The 21,969-nt window shown below is 38.9% G+C and overlaps 1 protein-coding gene across 1 annotated transcript in view; it reads right to left on the bottom strand.

Annotated features, from left to right (window-relative positions):
* Positions 1-21,969, bottom strand: part of Hr96 (Nuclear hormone receptor HR96) — a 77,771-nt gene that overhangs the window by 5,251 nt on the left and 50,551 nt on the right. Inside the window, exons 5-6 of the mRNA XM_067142731.2 lie at positions 19,597-19,806; positions 5,505-5,804 (exon numbers count right to left, since the gene is read on the bottom strand). Of these exons, the coding sequence (XP_066998832.2) occupies positions 5,604-5,804; positions 19,597-19,806 (411 nt within the window). The 3' untranslated portion in view covers positions 5,505-5,603. The remainder of the gene's footprint in view (positions 1-5,504; positions 5,805-19,596; positions 19,807-21,969) is intronic.

Genomic DNA, 21,969 nt, shown 5'->3' with positions numbered 1-21,969 from the left:
TGCACACTCCATCCGCTGCAAGGATATAGGAAAGAAGGACGCAAAGGAGATTCTTCTTTATAGGCAAGATTTTCTTTTTCTCTCTCCCTAGTGACCAATGATGTGACAGTCACACTATCAAATGCTTTCACAAGATATATTTTTGTCTTATTTCAGTAACTCGTAGTCGAAAATGATACAAATATACAAGGGCTGTAAATAAAGTAGTGGCAATATTGACAGAACACAATATTTAATTAACTAACAGGTACAATTTGCATTACATTCATTACATTCCTTCAATGTAGTCACCCGCAAAGTCGGGAAGCCGTTGGGGACCGTGACAAGGCGTTCTCTGTTGGTGACAGTGATGGAGCGCCCTACTGCATGGAGTAAAGATGCCATGTCAGGAAATCGGCAGCCTCGGAGGGGTTCTTTCAACTTTGGAAACATGTCGAAGTCACAAGGACTCACGTCTGGCGAGTACAGAGGGTGTTCCAAAACTTCCCAATGCCTCCGTTGGAATAAGAGCCTGACATTGTTTGCGACATGACAATCTGCGTTGTCATGCAAGATTATAGGGTGATTGTCTTGCAATAAACGTGGATGTTTGTGCCACAAAGCCCGACACGGATGTCGCTCTAGAAACTGGGTTTGTCCCTCAGGCACAGCATGGGTACGAATAACACCCTCGCACTCGTATGCCACAATCAGCATAAGCTTCATCCGACTGGGTTCCTGTCAAAATTTCCATGGATGTGGCGAACCTGGATGACGCCATTAATTCGACTGACGCTTTAATTCAGGTTCGTGACCATGTCTCATCAATAGCGATAATGCACTGCAGAAATGTGTCTCCTTACTTGCGGTATCTGTCCAGGTGGATGCCAGCCAGTGCATACCGGTGCCATTCTGTATGTTGGTGTGTTGATGTGGAACCCAACAGGATGCAATTTTCCTCATGTTAAGACATTTCGTCAGTATGTCTCACACCGCTTCATGACTGAGACTGACCTCTACAGATAATTCCCGGACAGTCCATCGATGATCTATGGAAATGAGACCACTCACAATGTCAATCTGATCTTGAGGAATGGACGGCTGACCTGTGCGGTGCAAATCTACAGTCTCATTCTGAACCGCACGAAACGCCTTGACCCATTGTGCAACCATCCTACACAGTAATACATTCTCACCACAGGCTTCACATAATTCTCAATAACATTTGCATGCATTTTTGCCACAGGCAACCTCGATTTTAATCCACAAATGCTGATCACCTTTTGAAAACATGCTTTAGAGCGTTGAAATAGACACTCTTTACTTCAATGTCGCAAAGCAACAACACTCCCAACTGGATGTCCGTCAAATGCACACTACACATCAACACCAGCACCACCTGACCGCTCCCATATCCTATTTGCGCATTCCCGATCTCCTGCGAGTGTCTGGACTACGCTGCCACTAATCTTATTTACAGGCCTCGTATAACCCTTGAATTTTTTCAATAGGGAATGCATTAATTACATCACAGCTTCATGGCAGTGCTGCAATTAAGTATACACAATGGTTTTTGTAAAGCAGGATTCGGCGACTGTGAAGATGTGAGGGATGAAGATGATGACGGTCTTGGTGGTGACAATGAATGAGACAATTTGGGAGAATGGGCACTGTTTTATGAATACACAGATGTTGACAAGAGCATTATTACTACAGAACCCATGACCATCAGCAAAATTGCTGAAGGCATTCAGCAGGAGTTGGGCGAGGAAGTTGATGGCGACTATGACCGTCAACCGCCGAACATTCCCATGTGTTTTAATGAGGTTGTTAGTACCCTAGAAACTATCAAATGTTGTGTGCTGCATCACAATATGTCTGATGACGTAATCAAAGAGTTACTGTGATTTGACGGCAAAGTTTACACTGTAGCAGCAAACAATAACAAACAGTCCAACTAATTTTTTTTCTGTGTAGTTTGATACAGAATTTCGTATGATGTATAATGCGAGTTTATACTATTCCAGCAAATATACAACTTTCAATGAAATACACCCGTGTGGGTTTTTTTTTTTTTCTCCCCCATACTGTTGGCATACTTTCAGTTACATGCTCTTCACACTTATAGGAGGTGAAAGTGAAACTTTACTGTAATCTTTTGTTCAGATTGTGTGTTTATTTCAAAAGGTTCCAGATGATGGGATATCATGCCTGATTCACTAACATTAATTCCAAACACTAAGCAAGAAGGTGATCACAGATCAAATGAGACCCACTCTACAGATATTTATCTGATCTCTCCCTCTTCTCGACAGTTGAGCCGAGTTGTTAAGATGGTAGAGCGCTGGCTTTTCGAGTCCAAGGTAGCAAGTTTGATTAAAGCTCAGTTCAGTGGCATTTGAAGATGCTCAAATATACCAGCTTTGTGTCAGTAGATTTAACGGCATGTAAAAGAACTTCTGCAGGACAAACTTCCCGGCATGCTTGGAGTCTCCAAACACCGTAAATGTTTTAGTGGAACATAAAACCAATAAAATTATCTGTCCTTAACACATTCATCACTTAGTGGTCTGATCACCATAAGTTTGAAGCCAAAGCATCCTCAAAATACACTGACTGACAGAGCAAATGCAACACCAAGAAGGAGTGGTCAGAACTTTATGCCAATTGCAGGGTAGACTGACGTCACTGAGGTATGCTCATGATGTGAAATGCGCCGCTGTGCTGCGCACGTAGCGAACGATAAATGGGACACGGCGTTGGCGAATGGCCCACTTCGTACCGTGATTTCTCAGCCGACAGTCATTGTAGAACGTGTTGTCGTGTGCCACAGGACACGTGTATAGCTAAGAATGCCAGGCCACCGTCAACGGAGGCATTTCCAGCAGACAGACGACCTTACGAGGGGTATGGTGATCGGGCTGAGAAGGGCAGGTTGGTCGCTTCGTCAAATCGCAGCCGATACCCATAGGGATGTGTCCACGGTGCAGCGCCTGTGGCGAAGATGGTTGGCGCAGGGACATGTGGCACGTGCGAGGGGTCCAGGCGCAGCCCGAGTGACGTCAGCACGCGAGGATCGGCGCATCCGCCGCCAAGCGGTGGCAGCCCCGCACGCCACGTCAACCGCCATTCTTCAGCATGTGAAAGACACCCTGGCTGTTCCAATATCGACCAGAACAATTTCCCGTCGATTGGTTGAAGGAGGCCTGCACTCCCGGTGTCCGCTCAGAAGACTACCATTGACTCCACAGCATAGACGTGCACGCCTGGCATGGTGCCGGGCTAGAGCGACTTGGATGAGGGAATGGCGGAACGTCGTGTTCTCCGATGAGTCACGCTTCTGTTCTGTCAGTGATAGTCACCGCAGACGAGTGTGGCGTCGGCGTGGAGAAAGGTCAAATCCGGCAGTAACTGTGGAGCGCCCTACCGCTAGACAACGCGGCATCATGGTTTGGGGCGCTATTGCGTATGATTCCACGTCACCTCTAGTGCGTATTCAAGGCACGTTAAATGCCCACCGCTACGTGCAGCATGTGCTGCGGCCGGTGGCACTCCCGTACCTTCAGGGGCTGCCCAATGCTCTGTTTCAGCAGGATAATGCCCGCCCACACACTGCTCGCATCTCCCAACAGGCTCTACGAGGTGTACAGATGCTTCCGTGGCCAGCGTACTCTCCGGATCTCTCACCAATCGAACACGTGTGGGATCTCATTGGACGCCGTTTGCAAACTCTGCCCCAGCCTCGTACGGACGACCAACTGTGGCAAATGGTTGACAGAGAATGGAGAACCATCCCTCAGGACACCATCCGCACTCTTATTGACTCTGTACCTCGACGTGTTTCTGCGTGCATCGCCGCTCGCGGTGGTCCTACATCCTACTGAGTCGATGCCGTGCGCATTGTGTAACCTGCATATCGGTTTGAAATAAACATCAATTATTCGTCCCTGCCGTCTCTGTTTTTTCCCCAACTTTCATCCCTTTCGAACCACTCCTTCTTGGTGTTGCATTTACTCTGTCAGTCAGTGTATTTCCTTCAACAGAGGAGTGCTCTGAGGAGGAAATGACTACAGTAAAACCTCATTCATTCAAAGTTGTTGGGTCGTAAAAATCGGACCTCAAATTATGTGATTTTGATGTTGTCATTAATGCTTTCACGGCCCGTACTTAAAGACATGATACTGTATAGGCTTTTGGGATTATGCCGTGACAGTATCATGTCCTTATGTCTTCAATAACTTCAATAACTCTCTATCATTGCATGACTTGGGACAGAGTGGCATTGGCATACATGACCCACTGTCAGTTCTTCCCCACAGTCACATTGTGTCGGTTCTTTGAAATAGCAGAAATGAAATAAAGAATATAGGAAAATGACTGCCTACTGATCCTCTCTCTTGCTCCTAACTAGTTCAGAGACAAGATGAAACCATTTTTGCCATGTCCAGTCGATTCCTCCGCTCGACAGCTGCAGTCGCTTAACCCATTCGCGTCATGTGATGAGCTGGGTTTCAATAGCTGCAATTATCCAGAAGTACAACTCATAACATAAGCTAGTTATCAACTGGTGGATTGGCACACTTTCTACAACACTGCTTTATTCAGAAGGAGTGAGTTCTGGTACACGTAAACCAACTGGGAACAAAGAGACCATCTCCAGAAGCCATTTGCAAATAGATTCTCATTGTTTGAACTCTATAGTTGGGAATTAAACTATTTTTAAAAGTTTCAAAAAGATGGGATCTCAAATGCTCTTGATGGCCGTGCATGGCTGACGAGATGGCAGCCCAAGAAGATGATAATTCAAATGAAAGCAGTGATCAGGTTTACTGTGTGGTAGGCCTACTGCTCAACTGACAGAGACAAATGACTGGCCATTAGGGTCTTTTGTATTAATACTGCATAATACGATACCCTCATCCCTTTTCTCTACGGGGTCGAGTTTGAAGTGAGACGAATCTTCATAGCAAGCTTTTATGACCGAATACCCTTCCTGACGTGAGTGTCATCAGAGGAGTTAATGAGTTGAAACGAATGACATTATATAAGAGTAACTAAAACTATGTAAGCCTAAAAGTCATGTGTTCACCCTTTATTGTCTTTTTAAATTTAGAAATACTGCTTTCCAACAAAAATAGCCAGTAAAACTCAGTTAAAGAATAGCATAGAATGTTACATGTACAATCCATAGTTTCTTATTGCCTAGAAGTCACTGCATATTGGACCTCCCCACTTTTTCTTTGCTGTAAAATTGAAGAGAGGAAAAAAAAAAAGAGGGGTCTAATATGCGAATAAATATGGTTTCTGGAATGTGATGGATTATCTATAATCCCTACAGAGTACATAATTTGGTGCTAAGATTCATTATTCAATGAGAGGATATTGTGTTTTGCTGGAATCGTATTTGCCAACTGATCTTGTGAAAATTTTGTCCGTAATAGGAAATAAAAGCTATACATATATCTATATTAGTGCTTTCCAACTTTCATTCAACAAATACACAAAATCAGAAGACCTAACAACACCTGCATCAACTGGTGAGATGTGTAGATGGCACGTGGCATGTCCCATCTAGTTGCAGTCTAGCATCAGGATAGTGGTGAATAGGATATGGAGAAATCACTTCAGTGTGGTTTCAGGTCAAAAATCTCAATGAGCAAAGGTTCCACATCACGAGGATTCACATCTAGATAAACACGCACATGTTCATCATTGAGCCGGTGAAGTTCAGCAATCTTCTGAATGAGCTTGAGGAAGGTGGAACGTGCTTCACAGCCAGGGTAAACACTTTCCAAGTAGCGCCGCAATAGGTAGTAGTAAGTGTTCTATAAAAAGTCAGAGGAACAACAATTTGTCAATAAATGTTTTATTAAGGAAACATGTAATAATAATAATAATAATAATAATAATAATAATAATAATAATAATAATAATAATAATAATAATAATAATAATAATAATAATAATAATAACACAAGCAACAATAATATGATTTCTTATATACATAAATGACATGAGTAAAGAGCTGGAATTGCAGATAAGGCCTTTTGCGGATTACAATATACTGTATAGAGAAGTAAGTTACAGGTGTGAGCAACTGCAAAAAAGACCTCGACAAAGTTGTGAAAGTGAAAAGTAAGGTTGTAAGTTTCACCAAGATGAAAAGTCCTCTCAGTTCTAATTGCTGTGTTCATGGAATGAAAGTATCTCAGGTTGATAACTGTAATTACCTAGGTTATAATATAGGGAAACATCATTGGGGTAATCATATTAACGAGGTAGTAAATAAAGGTTACAGATCTCTTCATATGGTTATGAGGGTATTTAGGGGTTGTGGTAAGAATGTAAAGACCCTAATTAGAAAATGGTTGCAGTGTATGGAGCCCTTACCAGGATTACTCAAAAGTTGACAAACAAAGGGAAGCAGCACGATTTGTTCTGGACGATTTCTGACCAAAGATAGTGTTACAAAAATGTTGCAAACTTGAGTTGGGAAGACTTGGAATGAAGGAAACAAACTGCTCAAAAGCGACTGAACTATTGGTGGAGGGTTGGTGTGGCATGACAGTGGACAAATAAGCTTGAAAGTTAATATTCAAGTGGACATTATGGGGCAAATATTAATTTATAGGAAGAGTAATTACAGATTGCAATAATTTACCAAGGAGGATATCTGATAAATATCCAATTTCCTTGAAATCATTTAAGAAAAATTTTGATAGGGAGTCTACCACTGGGGCAATAGTCCTAAATACAGATCAGCGGTGATTGATGATACCCATTGGGATTTTTGCTTGTTTCCCGAACGTGTGTGTCCCAGGTCGGGATCGGGGTGGCTCACCTGACTTGTCCAGAGGGTCTGATGGAAATAAAATAACTCTCTCAGACCAAAAACAGATACAACCAGAAAATTATTTTTGGGGCAATCTCTAAGGCTCAATTCCAGTAAGGGTCCCCCTACTTAGGGTTAAAGGCAGGATGGACTGATTTAAATCAAAGTGATCTCAGTCAACTGATTACCGGTAAATCCTTTTTTAGTTTTGTATTTTAAGTATAAACATTTATTTTGTAAGGTCAATGTTATGCCACTGGAGTTTTTACACTTTTAAAATATAGTAGAGACCATTGTTGGGGCATGTCAGTTAACTGCAATAGATACTTGCTCCCTTCTTCATTAGTAAGTATGGAATTACTTTTAAAAATTTAATATTAGATTAGAATATTGGATTTTTTTTTTTCAGTAGTGTGTTCTTATCTGCTTTATTACACTTTAAAAGCAATAAAGTTAAAGTAGGTATGTATATCACAAGAAATAAATTTCATAATTAATCTGTATTGTCAGCATCAACAAGATAGAAGGGCTTAATAATCGAGTAACTCCATCTTTACAATACTGCACAATGTTATTCCTTTCTAATTTACTTTTAAAAGGGACATTTCGTCTCTTCCTTGTGAGATATCTTCAGCCTAAAAATATTATAATAATAAACACATGATATTCTTGATAACACTGAAACAATGACTTATCCTTAAAATGCTTTTTTTAAATTGCTAGTTGCTTTACGTCGCACCGACACAGATAGGTCTTATGGCGATGATGGGATAAGAAAGGCCTAGGAGTTGGAAAGAAGCAGTAATTAAGGTACAGCCCCAGGATTTGCCTGGTGTGAAAATGGGAAACCACAGAAAACCATCTTCAGGGCCGCCGACAGTGGGATTCAAACCCACTATCTCCCGGATGCAAGCTCACTGCCGCGTGCCCCTGACCTCATGGCCAACTCGCCTGGTGTTAAAATGTGTCAAGAATCACGATGACTCAATCTGTCATGTAAACACAGTTATAAAAACAGTTCATGTTGTGACAAATTATCATATGAACAAATTACTAAATAATAAAAGTTCCATTGAGTTTTGATACTCAAAATAAAAAATGAATGCGATGATCACAGTGTTCTAAAAGCGGAAATAAATCTTGAATTAGGTTGATGTCATCTCAAGTTTATGGATATGCTGGACTGAATGGCTCACGACGGTTGAGGCGCTGGCCTTCTGACCCCAAAAGGCAAGTTTGATCCTGGCTCAATCCGGTGGTATTTGAAGGTGCTCAAATACGCCAGCCTCATGTCAGTAGATTTACTGGCACGTAAAAGAACTCCCGCAGGACTAAATGTCGGCACCTCTGCATCTCTGAAAATCATAAAAGTGGGTACTGGGACATAAAGCAAATAACATTATTATTAGTTTATGGAAGCTTGAGTACGTATGTGTCTGGTTAAACAGGGCTTGTTTTTCTAGGTGGAATTTCTCAACATGCTGGTTAAATAGCCAGACAAATCGTGCTATCCATATATTATTGGTATGTGAAAAGTTCTAAAAAGAAAAAAGGTAGGAGACTCTTGCAAAATTCTAAGGTAGATGAGGTACTTATGGCATCTGAGCCCTGTTTATCTTTCTCTCTTGTCCAGCCGGCTTGTGTGCGGTCCTGTGTGGGACTGCTGCTTACTGTTGATTGTTAGCATGTTCCAGAGCGGAGGTGAGGATAATGGGGGGAGTCGAGTGGAGGGAAACAGGAGAATTAGAAGCGTTAGAATTGTTTGTATTCTGAAAAAAAGTTTTTATGATTTCTTCGAAGAGAATGTTATAAGTTTCAGAGATTTCATTATGGTTACTGTTGGGGTTAATTCTTTGATCAATGTTAATAAATAATATTTTCATATATGTTACGGAGAGTGCCTTTGTTAATTATTTTTAAGATGGAAAGATATTGTTCAATGTAGGAAAATGAATGGTTTACTCATGGCTGAGAATCTACCATATTTTATTGCGTTAACATGCTCTAGATAATGAATAGAGAAACTGCATCCTGTTCACCCGATGTAATTAGCAGAACAGTGGATACAAGTCAATTTGTAGACTCCTGAATTTGAGACTTTAGATCTAGTGTTGATTTTATGATTATTAAAAAACAAAGTGGAATTATTGTTGACGGTCTTGAAAGCTTTACATGTCCCTTTTTAAAATAAAATAGAAAGGAATAACATGGTACAGTACTGTAAAGGTGGAGTCACTCAATTATTAAAACCTTCTATCTTGTAGGTATGTACATAGTGTATAGCCTATTGGAAATTTAAGAAGGTCATTTTCTTATAGGTGATCCAACTAAGTCAAGTTTACCGGCAAGTACCTGTAATGAAATGTGCAAAACACCATCAGTTACGATGCTGAGAAGATTTTCAGCTGCAGAAGAAATGGAGTCAAGTAATGTAATTCATTACTCAAAGTAAACTTGGCTCCTTTCTTCTTTTTATCAAAATAACTGCTCAACAGAACAATACACTGGACAAATAGTAGCTAAATTTTGCTATGAAACAAACGCTTCATTTCTATGCATACATCAAGTTCACACAAATATTTCAGTCTGGTTACAGCCCCCTCTCACAAAACGTTGCTGGACCCCTTCTTGAAGCAAGAATTCATAACAGTGAAAAATTTATTCGCTATAGCGGCTTGTTGTAATATCCAATTTTTCGTAAAAGTCGAGAAAAACCCACATACATTACAACCGGTATGTAACGGCAATCCATTTGTTCAAAACTTGCATTTTCGCAGATTTCCATACTACGGTTTACTCGTAAGTTATTTTTTAAATTCAGAGACAATGTAAACGTGGATGTTCAATTTCATTCTGAAGAACTGAAGTAGTATCACTCCAGTGGCTTCTGTGGCAAACTTTTCAGTTTTCTAATTCAAACAGAGTCACCTAATCTAACTTAACCTCATATGTATCATGAAAACATATTTCAAGCACCAGTAGAGTATTGATAACCTTTTCGCCATAAATTACTTGGGAGTAGTCTTTCCGAAATTTAACCAGACGTGAGAAAATAGTGTAACCTCGTAGTGCGCACTCCTTATTAAGATGATTTCTTGCTTAGCATGACGTCAATTCGAAGTCCCGATTCACGTCGTATTAAATCTATTTTAAAATACCTAATTTATCGCATCACAAAATTTCAATATTACCGCTCAGTATCATCACATTTTCTCCAGCCGTGAAATTCTTGTGAAAGGAACGGGATTTCCAACACAGATTAGAGCCCTCGCCACAGGAGGCAGGTCGGGGAAAATGACGTGAAAATGGGACATGACCTTGAATTCAGGAACTTTAGAGAGTAAATTATAGATTCGGGAAGCAAGCCATTAGCCTCATAAAAGTTTAGTTTTACTCTTCAGTTTTCATTGATATTGCTGAATAACCCAGCAAGCCTGTTTGTGCTTGTATTTCGCATTCCATTCAGAAGTTAGAAATGTATTCTGTGTTGAGTGATGCAGTGAAGGGTAGTAAATATTTGTCGCATGATAGACTACGTAAAGACTAGGAACATAATCGTGTGAAGTTGACTAGCGTGGTGCATATCTGTCTTATGGTAGCCCTGTTATAGATAGTGAAAAAGTTGTGAAATTGTTTATTAATGATAACAAATCTGGCGAGATGTAGTGTTTACAGTGCACTACGTTTTCTGGTATGGGGTAGAATAAATTTGTTACTTTCATTGACCTGTCTCAGTCTCATCATTGCCTTTGACAATATGAAGGTGACTGAGGTATGAGCAATGCTAGTAATACCAATGCAGCCAGTCCCTGTTATGAATGGTGTGAAAATATTGCTCATAGGGTCGGTTGATGGATGCATTTCAGTGGGCTTGGGAGAATGATATGTAATAGCAACTTCTGGCTCAGTGAGGAAAGCAACGGAAACTACACTACTCCTCATTTCCCCAGTATGACTCTTTAGTGACGCTTAGGCTTTCTATGACAGCTGTTGGCAGAACTGTCGAGGATCAAACCAGCCTTCGGGCTGAATACCCAACATACACAAATCCAGGAAGTAGACATGCATCTGCATCTTTCAGTGGTGACGCATATATTGAAACTCACACCGTCGAATTTCGAATTGATCATTATTTATAAGTTTCATTTCGTATTGATTGGATACACATATATGGACAATAAAGATATTCCACCTATTAATACTATTTATTATGAAGCAGACTTACATCAGTACCGGTTTCAATTGTATACAGTCATCATCAGCTGATAGATCACAATATTACATCCATTAGGCATTGGTATGTGTTTTAGCGCATCTGGATGTCTAATGGGGTTTAGATGTTTTTGTCATATGATTTGTGATTACGTGGGGTTAAAATTGTATCTGAGATTAAATATGGTAGTAAAAAGCTTAACTAGACTTAAAATAAATTGTACATATACATTAAACACATTAAAAACACATGAAACATATATATAAAACACTTGGTGAATTTAAACACATTAAAACATTGGAAACATGCAAGTAAAAAACACTTGTTGAATTTAAAAGTTCATGTCTTGCAATGTTCTTTCTTCAGGCTTCCTCGTTGGGGTCTTGTGCGCCTATGTTTATGTTGATTGATTTTGAGCTCGTAAACATTTCTTGAGGATGTTCTATTTGACTAAGTAATGTATTCATATATGCTTGTAACGAAACCCAAGTCATTGGATGGTCAAGTATTATGGGTAGAGATGATATATAACTCAGCAGTTGATGTGTTTTAATGAATTTTGAAGCAGTCTTGATTTTTAAATTTGGTGAATATAAGTTTTTGGTGGTGACCTCCCTCTTGTCTGTATCCGTGTATACGAGCTGTAGTTATCTGTGAAAGATAAACTTGTATGAGTACAGTGTGAGTTTGAAGGAATGCCTGAAGTTGTGTGTGGAAGTAAATAGGTACTTACTGCTGCTGTTGTTGTTGTGGTTAAGCGACGTTCTGTTTAGGAGCTTGTTGCGCACTACTGCGTGTACGTCTGGGACCTGTAGTGAGGAGTATGGATGGAGGGGTAGGGGGAGTGGCTATTGTGGGGGTAGGGGTGGAGCTGGGTTTGTCATTCGTTGGTCTTCTGGGGTGTGCTGTGTTCCATTTATTTACTATATTGAGGTAATCTTTTTTTTTTAGGGCAGGAGTAGCTTTATTGAAAATGATACTGGTTTTCTCCGTAATGTCATTAATATTGTAATTAGGATTGGCGTGTTGATCCAGGGAAATGTAGAAATCTTCAGTTATGTTAAGCAGGGGGCCCTTAGAATTTATGTTTAATATTTTCATATCGTTTTCGATGTCCGTGAACTTGTGTTTGAATTCTTCGATATGCTGACCTACTGATGGAAAGTGGTTATGTTTTACTACGTTTAAATGTTCGTTGTAGCGGATTATGAAGTTTCTGCCTGTACATCCAATATAACTTGTCTCGCAATTGTTGCATTTAATACGGTAAACTCCTGATTGGTTGTATTTATTGTTGTTGTTAACTGTCCTGGCGTTATGCATAATGTTGGTGCTGTTATGCGTGGTTTTAAATGCTATTTTCAGGTTGTACTTCTTAAAAACATTAGTTATGGTGTATAAGTGTGTGTTGTTAAAGGTAAATAAGGCGTAATCTTTCTTGGGTTTGTCTATTTTTGTTAATTTGGTTTTGAGTTGGAATTTAATCTTATGAATGATTTTGTTGACCATTTCTTTACTATATCGATTGTATTTGGCTATATCGTAGATTAATTGTAGTTCATTATTTACATCATCAGTTGTCAGTGATATGTTGAAGGCTCTGTATACCATGCTATAGCAAGCTGCTCTTTTATGAGTGTTGGGGTGAATGGAATTGATTTTTATTGTATTTGAAGTATGTGTGGGTTTCCTGTAGATTTTGTAAGATAAATGGTTGTCATGTCTGGTTATTGTTAGGTCCAAGTAATTTAAGGTGCAGTTGTTTTCAGTCTCTTTGGTGAATTTTATCTGGGGGTCTAATGTGTTGAGTTTGTCTAATATGGTGTTTGCGCCGGTGGATCTATTGTCTATAATTACAAAAATACCGTCAACAAATCTGCACCAGAAGTATATGTTTTCTATTTTTATTGATTGATGTATATTTTAGGTGATATATATAAATTTCTGCTAGTAACCCGGAAGCATGGGATCCCATAGGTAGGCCTTGTTGTTGGTATATGGTATCGTGGAATTTAAAGTAATTATTATTTATGGCAAATTCAAGTAAATTCATCAATTCTTCTATTTCTAGGGTGCTCAAATTGCTATAGATTTTTTAGGTTGGATTCGATTATTTCAATTGTGTGTTTAGTGGGAATGTTTGGATACATGTTTGTTATATCAAATGAAGCAAGGGTGTGGTGTTGTTCAATCTCTAATTCTTTAGTTCTACTGCAAAATTCTATTGAGTTTTGTACCGTCTCGTTTGCTAAAAATGAGTAATACTTTTTAAGGAATTTATGAATGAACTGCAAAAGTTTATAAGTTGGGCTAGCTCTGTAATTTATGATTGGTCTCATGGCTATGTTTTCTTTATGTACTTTAGTGTAGGCTTTTGCAGTTGGTAGTTAAGGGTTCATTGTTACGAGTTTTGCAGATTCTGTTTCGGTAAGAAGAAAGTGTGTGATCTTAAGTAGACTTTTGAGGTTTCTTTGTATGTTGTTGGTTGGATCTTTATGTTTGATTAAAAAGGTGTTGTCTTGAAAACATTCTTTGGTCTTTGTTATGTATTCGTTCATGTCCACAATGACAGTGGTACTGCCTTTGTCGGCTTTCGTTATTAGTAAATTGTCCTGTTTTATTTTGTTTCTGAGTTTGTTTAAGTGTGATTTATTGGTGGTATTGTTGTTTAGGTTGTTGTTGTGAATGTTATTGATGTATTGCGGGATCCTTTTGCTGATTTCATATCTGACTTCTTCTCGTAAATCATATGGGATTTTCTGTATGGCGTGTTCTGTTTTGGTGATGGTAGTTATGGTATTTTGAAAGGATGATGTATTACCCCAGTTGTGTTCGGGTCCCTTGCTTAACATAGCCATTTCTGATTCGTCAAATACGGTTTGTGTGAGATTTTTCACAGGTGAATGGAATCTGTGTTGGGAGTCTTTATTGGGGTGGGGCGAAAGGTTTTTTTGTGTGGGATTTCAGTTGGTGGTTTTGGTTTACTTTGTTGTTTCAAATTTCTTGTTCAATGTGTTCTGTTTCTTGATGGCTAAATCTTCTATTTTTTTCTTTTGAAATTTGTTGAAAATAGTTCCAGTAGCTATGCGGGAGCTCATGGGATGCCTTACGATGTGTTAGATATAGTTCATTATTGAGGTGTTGTTTCTTGCGATATAAGAATTTAATTTCTTCTTTTAACCAGATTTTGTTGGTTCGTTTTGTGTTTTGCGTGTCTGAGCAGTTGGTCTATGTTTGTTGTTGTATTTCTGGAGGAATTTAGGTGTTAAGTTATTTGAAAGGCATTCCTACATAAAGGCAATGCTTTTGGTTGCGTTCATTAATTTTATTTTCAGATTTTGGTATTTAAATGCATTGTGTTTTGCCTGGTTGGCTTTTGTATCGTTATTTATAAGTTTCATTTCTGTATTGATTGGATACACGTATATGGTCAAGAAAGATATTCCACCTATCAATACTATAAATCTGAGAGGAGAACAATGTGACAAAGTTTGTGGAAGGGAACACTGATAAAGACAGCTCGAGACACCCAAGACTTGCATCGTCAACATAGCTAACAGATGAGATTCTTTGACAGAATACCTCACTTTAAATTATTAAATTATTTTTGGATGTTAGAGACGTACAGGTTTTTAAATTATTTTCAAGTGTTTAATTAAAAAACTAAAATTGATGTAAAATTAGTGAAAAAAGAAATGAAATGCCATATGGCTTTTAGTGCCAAGAGTGTCCAAGGAAATATTTGGCTCACCAGGTGCAGGTCTTCTGATTTGACTCCCGTAGGCGACCTGCGCGTCGTGGTGAGGATGAAATGATGATGAAGACAACGCATACACCCAGTCTCCATGCAAGAGAAATTAACCAATGGTGGTTAAAATTCCCGACCCTGCCAGGAATCAAACCCGGGACCCCTGTGCCCAAAGGCAAGCACACTAACCATTTAGCCATGGAGCCAGACAGTGAAAAAAGGAATTTGTGTTTTCTTTCAAATGCACTATATCCTTCAAAATATCTAAAATATGTAATATTTATCAAAATATTTATTATGCATCAAAATATGTAAAAATATGTAACTTTAAACTCCTGCAATAATGGTCTTTTTAGTGTTATTCGCTGACATTTTAGCTTTTCTTGTAGCTACATATACTTTTTTTTTCTATTGGCTTTATGCTGCACCGACACAAGATAGGTCTTATGGCGACGATGGGACAGGAAAGGGCTAGGAGTGGGAAGGAAGCGGCCGTGGCCTTAATTAAGGTACAGCCCCAGCATTTGCCTGGTGTGAAAATGGGAAACCATGGAGAACCACCTTCAGGGCTGCCGACAGCGGGGTTCGAACCCACTATCTACCGAATACTGGATACTGGCCGCACTTGAGCGAACATATACGGGAACAGATTACATAATTACATATAAACCGGGCTCTAGTGATAAACGATGATGGTCGTAGTGTGAAGGCAGTAAGAGTAGCCCGCTGCATAATATTAGAGATCAAAATAGTAATGTTGTGTTTTGCCACAGCATAACTCACAAAACTGCACTGTACAGCAAGTTGTCTCCTGAGTTGTCTGGCGTTATGAGTACAGTCACTCATATGGTTAATTTTTTATGTGAGAGATCAACACACAATCTTTTCAGAACGTGACTTGAACTTAGTGTCATGGACACAAATCTTTTGCTTCAAACAATGTTCGCTGGCTTAGCAAAGGAAACATGCCTTCCAGATTCTTTGGAGTGAAAGACGAAATCAGAAGTTCTTTCAATGGGTTAAACGTTTAACCAGAAACATCAATTCATCAACTTCGTCAATAAAGAAACAATCCAGCAGGTCAATTTTGTGAGAGGCATATTTTACCAAATAAATAATCTTTATGGGGACCAGGAAAATTTGTACATGAACTACATGAATATGTACGACTCTTTCGAGCTAACTTAGATCTCTGTATTCAAGACTTGAAGGAGGAAAGAATTATTCTCATATTTCGTTCGGTATCTTGTAACAAAAGTTCGTAATGAAAATTGTCATTCTTTTTGTACTAATTAGAATCTGATGAACGATTCGTGCAGTTCAACAAACTGGAAGACATTTTTCAGGCTGTCCATCGATCCTTAATGAGACTGGTGTACCAATAGGTACCTGAATTGTGGAACTATGACAAAGAAGAATAACAGGTGGAAATGTAGATGACAGAAGAAAGGGTGTCATTCTGACTCCCTCTTGATAGAGATGCATTATGCATACCCTAACTTGCACAAGTTTTCAAAATATGTGATGACAATGTTGGGGTCGACATGTGTGTGAAAGTATGGTTTCCAACATGAACTTTGTGATAAACATTTTCAACTCATGAATACTTGAGGGGCTGCTTAACCACTGCTAGAACTTCATATACTCCACATATTGAAAATTTCACAAAATGAGATGTGCAATTTCTCTCACTGATGAGGCTGGATGGTGAACTGCATATCTCAAATGTTCATATTGTCACTGAATTTAAAATGTCATTGATCTAAAATTCCGTTTCTATGTGAATGTATTGTAAGTAAACACTCCATAAGCTGTAATTTAAAAAATGAATGAATGTACAGTGGAACCTCGATTATCCGTTCCCCGAAACTACGTTTTCCCAGATTATGCATTCAAATGATGTGGTCCCGCAAGCATCTTAATTAAATCACGTTGTAAAAATCCTCCATTATCGTTCCTCAAAGAAACGATTTCCCAGATCAATCGTCCAGAAATTTCAGTCCCATCAACGTTAAATCCTCAATCAAGCATTTTGCAAGAAATTGTATCTCATGAAAGGATGGCTACGGCACACTTCCGGATTTTGGCGTTAACACCCCGTCATTGTGATAATTAGAGCAAGTCCTGTACTGGAAAAGCAATCGGTGGTGAACTTGTTTAAGGGACCATCTTAGCATCGCATTCGAGTGGTATTGTTTAGAGAATCCTCGGAAATCATAAAGTAGAGAGTTGCCACAACAATTGGAAGAAGACAGAGCGCATTTTGACAGCTCTACTTGAAGACGGAACGAGTTTCGTCAAATGTTCATATTTGTAAAACGTCCACACTATGTCCAGGTTTAGATGTTTATATTTTTAATGTTTTCGATTGTAACGTCAAACAGGTTTTCGGCACTTCCCTCAGGGCACTGTATAGTTACTGGGCTTTCAGGCAGGAACGAAACTGCTCCTTCTTAACACAAATCTAGTATTTTAATATTATCGTATATGATTATGTTATTGAGACCAGAACAGATGTTGCACCTTACATACAAAAAGTCATGGGAGGTGTTGGGATTGCCTATTACTGTTCTGGTCCCGATACATGACTGGGAATTTTACGTTTTGTGTTAAAAGTCATAAAAACCACAGTTGTTTAATTTGCGCACATTACATTTAAATAGTTTGTATCATTTCCAATTCGTACTGACTTGTGCAGCTGAGCTCAAGATCACAAATAACCATAATTTCTGAAGTTTTGATGATATTTTTTCTCTTTCCAATATCTGATTGTGATTAGTGACGGGCAGAACTGAATATAATGCATTCAATAACTTTTGAGAATCGATACTTAATTCAAAACCATATTCTCGAGTTCAACATAACCTTTAAAAGTTGATGTAGGCCTTATTTACGCAGTTCAAGATTTCCAGAAACTGATTACGAACAGTATACTGGAGACCAAATAACAACAGAAGATTAAGAAAAGAAGGGATTTTGCCATCACAATGGGCACTTTTGTATCTAATGTGCTTTATTTTATTAGATTAGAGAATTAAAAACTACTTGCGGTCGATTGTTGTTTGGCTTGGCAATATTAGATTTTTCGAAGTTTGGCTGATCAAAGTTGCTGAAGTGAAAGAAGTTTCCCTGGTAAAACTGCACATGAAGTATCGATATTTTTAACTCACACACTGGTAGTTAATGTTTGAAGCCGGCCCCGTGGTCTAACTTGCCTGCCTCTTCATCCGGAGGACCGGGGTTCAATTCCCGGCCAGGTCAGGCATTTTTACCTGGATATGAGGGGTGGTTTTAGGTACACTCAGCCGATGTAACTACCTTTAATTGAGGAGCTATCTAATGGTGAGATGGCAACCTGGGTCTAGAGAACCAGGAATAACGACCAAGAGGATTCGTCACACTGACCATGCATAACCTCATAATCTGCACGCCTTCGGGCTGAACAGCGGTCGCTTGGTAGTTAAATTCAAGTTAAAGGCTCATTGGGGCTGTAATTTGGTTTGGTTTGGTTTAGGATGGTTTGTAAGATTATAATTATACATATTCATTTTGTGATGTTTAGCCAAATTGATTTTTTCATTCATTCCAAGATTTTCCGTTTTCCCGTGTTGTACTTTTTTTTTTCATGGTTCCTCCGAAAACGGAGAATCGAGGTTCCACTTTACAGTGCTAATTTATACTATTATAACTATATTTACTTCTTTTCTGTAATTATTATATGGAGTAAGCAATCACCATAAGCAAGACCAGCACCTGTCTTACTCAGCCAAATATTTGTACCCCAGAGCACCCTTTATTGAAATATTACCATCAATCCCCCAGGAAAAAATAATTGAAGACCAATGTCTACAAAATCAGTCCAGCCATTTTCAAGATCCACCCTGCAGAACAAGCAGGCTTTAGACTCGGATGAGTTATGAAGACCAAGTACCCACCCTTACAAGATTTATTGAAGCCACTTCAAAGATAATAAAAACCAAGGCAGTGTTCATAGACCACATCGCTGCTTTTCATATTGTACGGAGACATGGGCTAATGTACTAACTCCTGAAAACCTCACAAATCAAAAAGATTTTTATCTTATCAATCGTATACTTTCAGATGGAATAATTCAAGCGGTCATGAACAATGCCTTGAGTAAACCAAAGAGACTAAGACAATGAACTCTTGCAAAGTTTCATATTAGCACCCTCATAACCAAAAAATAAGTTTCCTAGGCGACACATGATGATGGTGGTAGTTTGAAGGGAAAGTACAACTACAGAAAGGGAAGGGCAACAAAGGGCATCAAAATGGAGAGCTGCCAATGCCTTGCAAACTTTGTATGTCAGGGTCAGGAGAGAACAAGAATCAACAAAAGGAGCTCATATAGGAAAGACAAAATTGGGGAGGCTGGCACAAGTAAGTTGCCACATATTGGGGAGAAAAATGGCTCATTTTACTGTCACCTTCTGTAAAAGCCATACACAGAAATATAGGAACATCGAAAGAAACACATAATAGAATGTTCCTATCTATGCAACCATTCCTTCTTAATACTCATCAGATGAAAAATTCCTTGAAAACCTCACAAACCAAAAAGATAAGAACATTGAAAGAAACAGATAACAGGTTGTTCCTACTTTTCTATACTGTATATGGCTTGACTTACACTTATTTGTTTCCTTCACTTTCTGTCCATTTCACTATTGATCTCAAGACAATCTACAATATGGAAATTCTCCACAAGCTTTTAGAGCATAAAAATCATTCTCTCTTCACCAAAGATCCAACATCATACCTGTTTGAGTACACAGACCTTTAAGATGGAATTGAATAGCTCACCTGTTCCAATTTGATCACATCATGATGAACCACTCGTGGTCGGTCAGGAGTAAACAGAGTGATTGCACCCAGTATCAACATAATGTTCTCGTCAGTACGCCACCTTGGATCGAAAGTACGCAGAAACCGCTGATGTTCCTCATAGATATTACCACGTGCTTCTTTAAGAACATCTACTTTGACATTCAGATGGTCTTGAGTATGAGGAATCTACATGAAGGCCAATGAAACATGCATAAGTTGCAAAAACTGCAGGATATTTTACATGCCATAAAACTACTAGAACAATGCACACACTGTATAAAAATAGGAACAAAGGAACTGCACAGATGTTATACAGAATAAAAAAAAAGATATTTTATACAACAAAAATGAAACAAGCAAAAATAGTCATATAGGCAGTTAAATGTTCCTTTATAGACTGAAGTAGACTACATCAGTTAAAAAGGAAATCAGGGAAACACACAAAGCCATTTGTAGATGGTGTTAGCCAGAATCAACTGTAAACCGACCTCTAATAAATCATGATTACTGTTTTCAGCTCATTAAATACATCAGTCTATATTCATTTTAGCCTCCTATAACATCTCTGATGAAACCCTAAGAAATTGGCCTACTGTCTGAAGGTCAAGCTAAATCTTTCCAACCGGGCGAGTTGGCCGTGCGCGTAGAGGCGCGCGGCTGTGAGCTTGCATTCGGGAGATAGTAGGTTCGAATCCCACTATCGGCAGCCCTGAAGATGGTTTTCCGTGGTTTCCCATTTTCACACCAGGCAAATGCTGGGGCTGTACCTTAATTAAGGCCACGGCCGCTTCCTTCCAACTCCTAGGCCTTTCCTATCCCATCGTCGCCATAAGACCTATCTGTGTCGGTGCGACGTAAAGCCCCTAGCAAAAAAAAAATCTTTCCAAGCAAAACTACCGTAATTATGCGAATAATACCAGCCACCGAATAATGGCCGCACCTTAATTTTAGGAAGGATCATTTTAAAACAATGAAATGAATTAAAATTCCTTGCATCGAAGGAGTAACATAGGCATAAACAATCATTTTATATCATTCCACGATTTACTAAGGCTTAAATAAAAGATATAAACAGTACATACATGACGGTAGCAGATACAAATTATAAATAGTACATAAGTTAGCGAAGTGCAGGATTCCCATACAAAAAAAAAAAAAATCAAACATAATATTATACTACGATTTTAGCAACAGCATCCAGCATCCTGCAATAGAAAAAACACATTGTAATTGTGTATCTTAAAACTGAGCAGAAATACACAATATAAATGTTTTTTTGGCGTTCATTACACAAGCAAGCTGAAGAAATGTTGATATCAGTATAAGCCAATTTCCAGTGTTGCCACTGCCTTTTCAATATGCTGTGCTACTGTGCGACTTTCCGGAAAGTTTTGCTCGTAGATAACCAGCAGAAACGATCATAAAGGCGGTGAACATGCGAAATACGTCAGTGAACTGCAGGAAGAGATTCCTACGCCTTGGAATGAGTGTATACGTGCTGTATAGTAATACAATGCGTATACCTCGTTTATTAGTAAGAAAAATGTAAAACGCTTATACAGGGTTTATTCACTGTATAACTAAACAAGAGTTAAACAACTGTATAAGGACTTTTTATTAGTAAGACGGTTGTTATAAATAGATATTTATATGAGTTCAGTTAATGTATGAACCTGTATGTAATATATTATTACCTGTATATATGACTAGCAAGATACCCGTGCTTCGCCAGGTATAGTCCTCTCCGTGTAAGGACGTACACTAAGGGTGCAACCTTACCCTTTCTCCCCTGTAATATTAAGGTATTGATTTATAGTGACTTTTCTTGCTGTTGGGTCTTTTTCAGTGTCGGTAACCATACAGTTTAGGGACCCTACTTGCCGATACGACATCTTACTGTTACCGTTAATCTGGCACGTTGGCAACGTTCAGTCACTGTTCTAGCGTGAATTGTGTGTTGCCACCGCATTGCCTCTAAAGTCACTAGCGATACATTTGCGAGAATATTTAAAGCATATTTTCTTTTTCTGTGGGATTGTAAATCTATTTGGCTAATACCAGGTAAGTAGAATTGTGGCATGTTCAGATAATGCATTTAATAACATAGTTTGTGTGAAATGATGAGCACATCATTTTATTAATTACGTTCCTATTTCGTCCCATACTTATACGAACAGAATTCGATTGGGATGTCTAAGAAGGAAGAAAAATCTGCAAAAACTCCTCCGAAAAGGAAACCAAGGTTACGTCCTTTACAAGCTTCAGGTCAAGAAATGCTTGTACATTGCTACGAGCAATTGAAACAGGAAGACGACGAAGAAGGTATCAGTCGTAGTGATACGAAGCTAA

This window comes from Anabrus simplex, chromosome 3, assembly GCF_040414725.1.
Source record: "Anabrus simplex isolate iqAnaSimp1 chromosome 3, ASM4041472v1, whole genome shotgun sequence".
Taxonomy (NCBI): Eukaryota; Metazoa; Arthropoda; class Insecta; order Orthoptera; family Tettigoniidae; genus Anabrus; species Anabrus simplex.
This window is presented reverse-complemented; position numbering and strand designations above follow the sequence as displayed.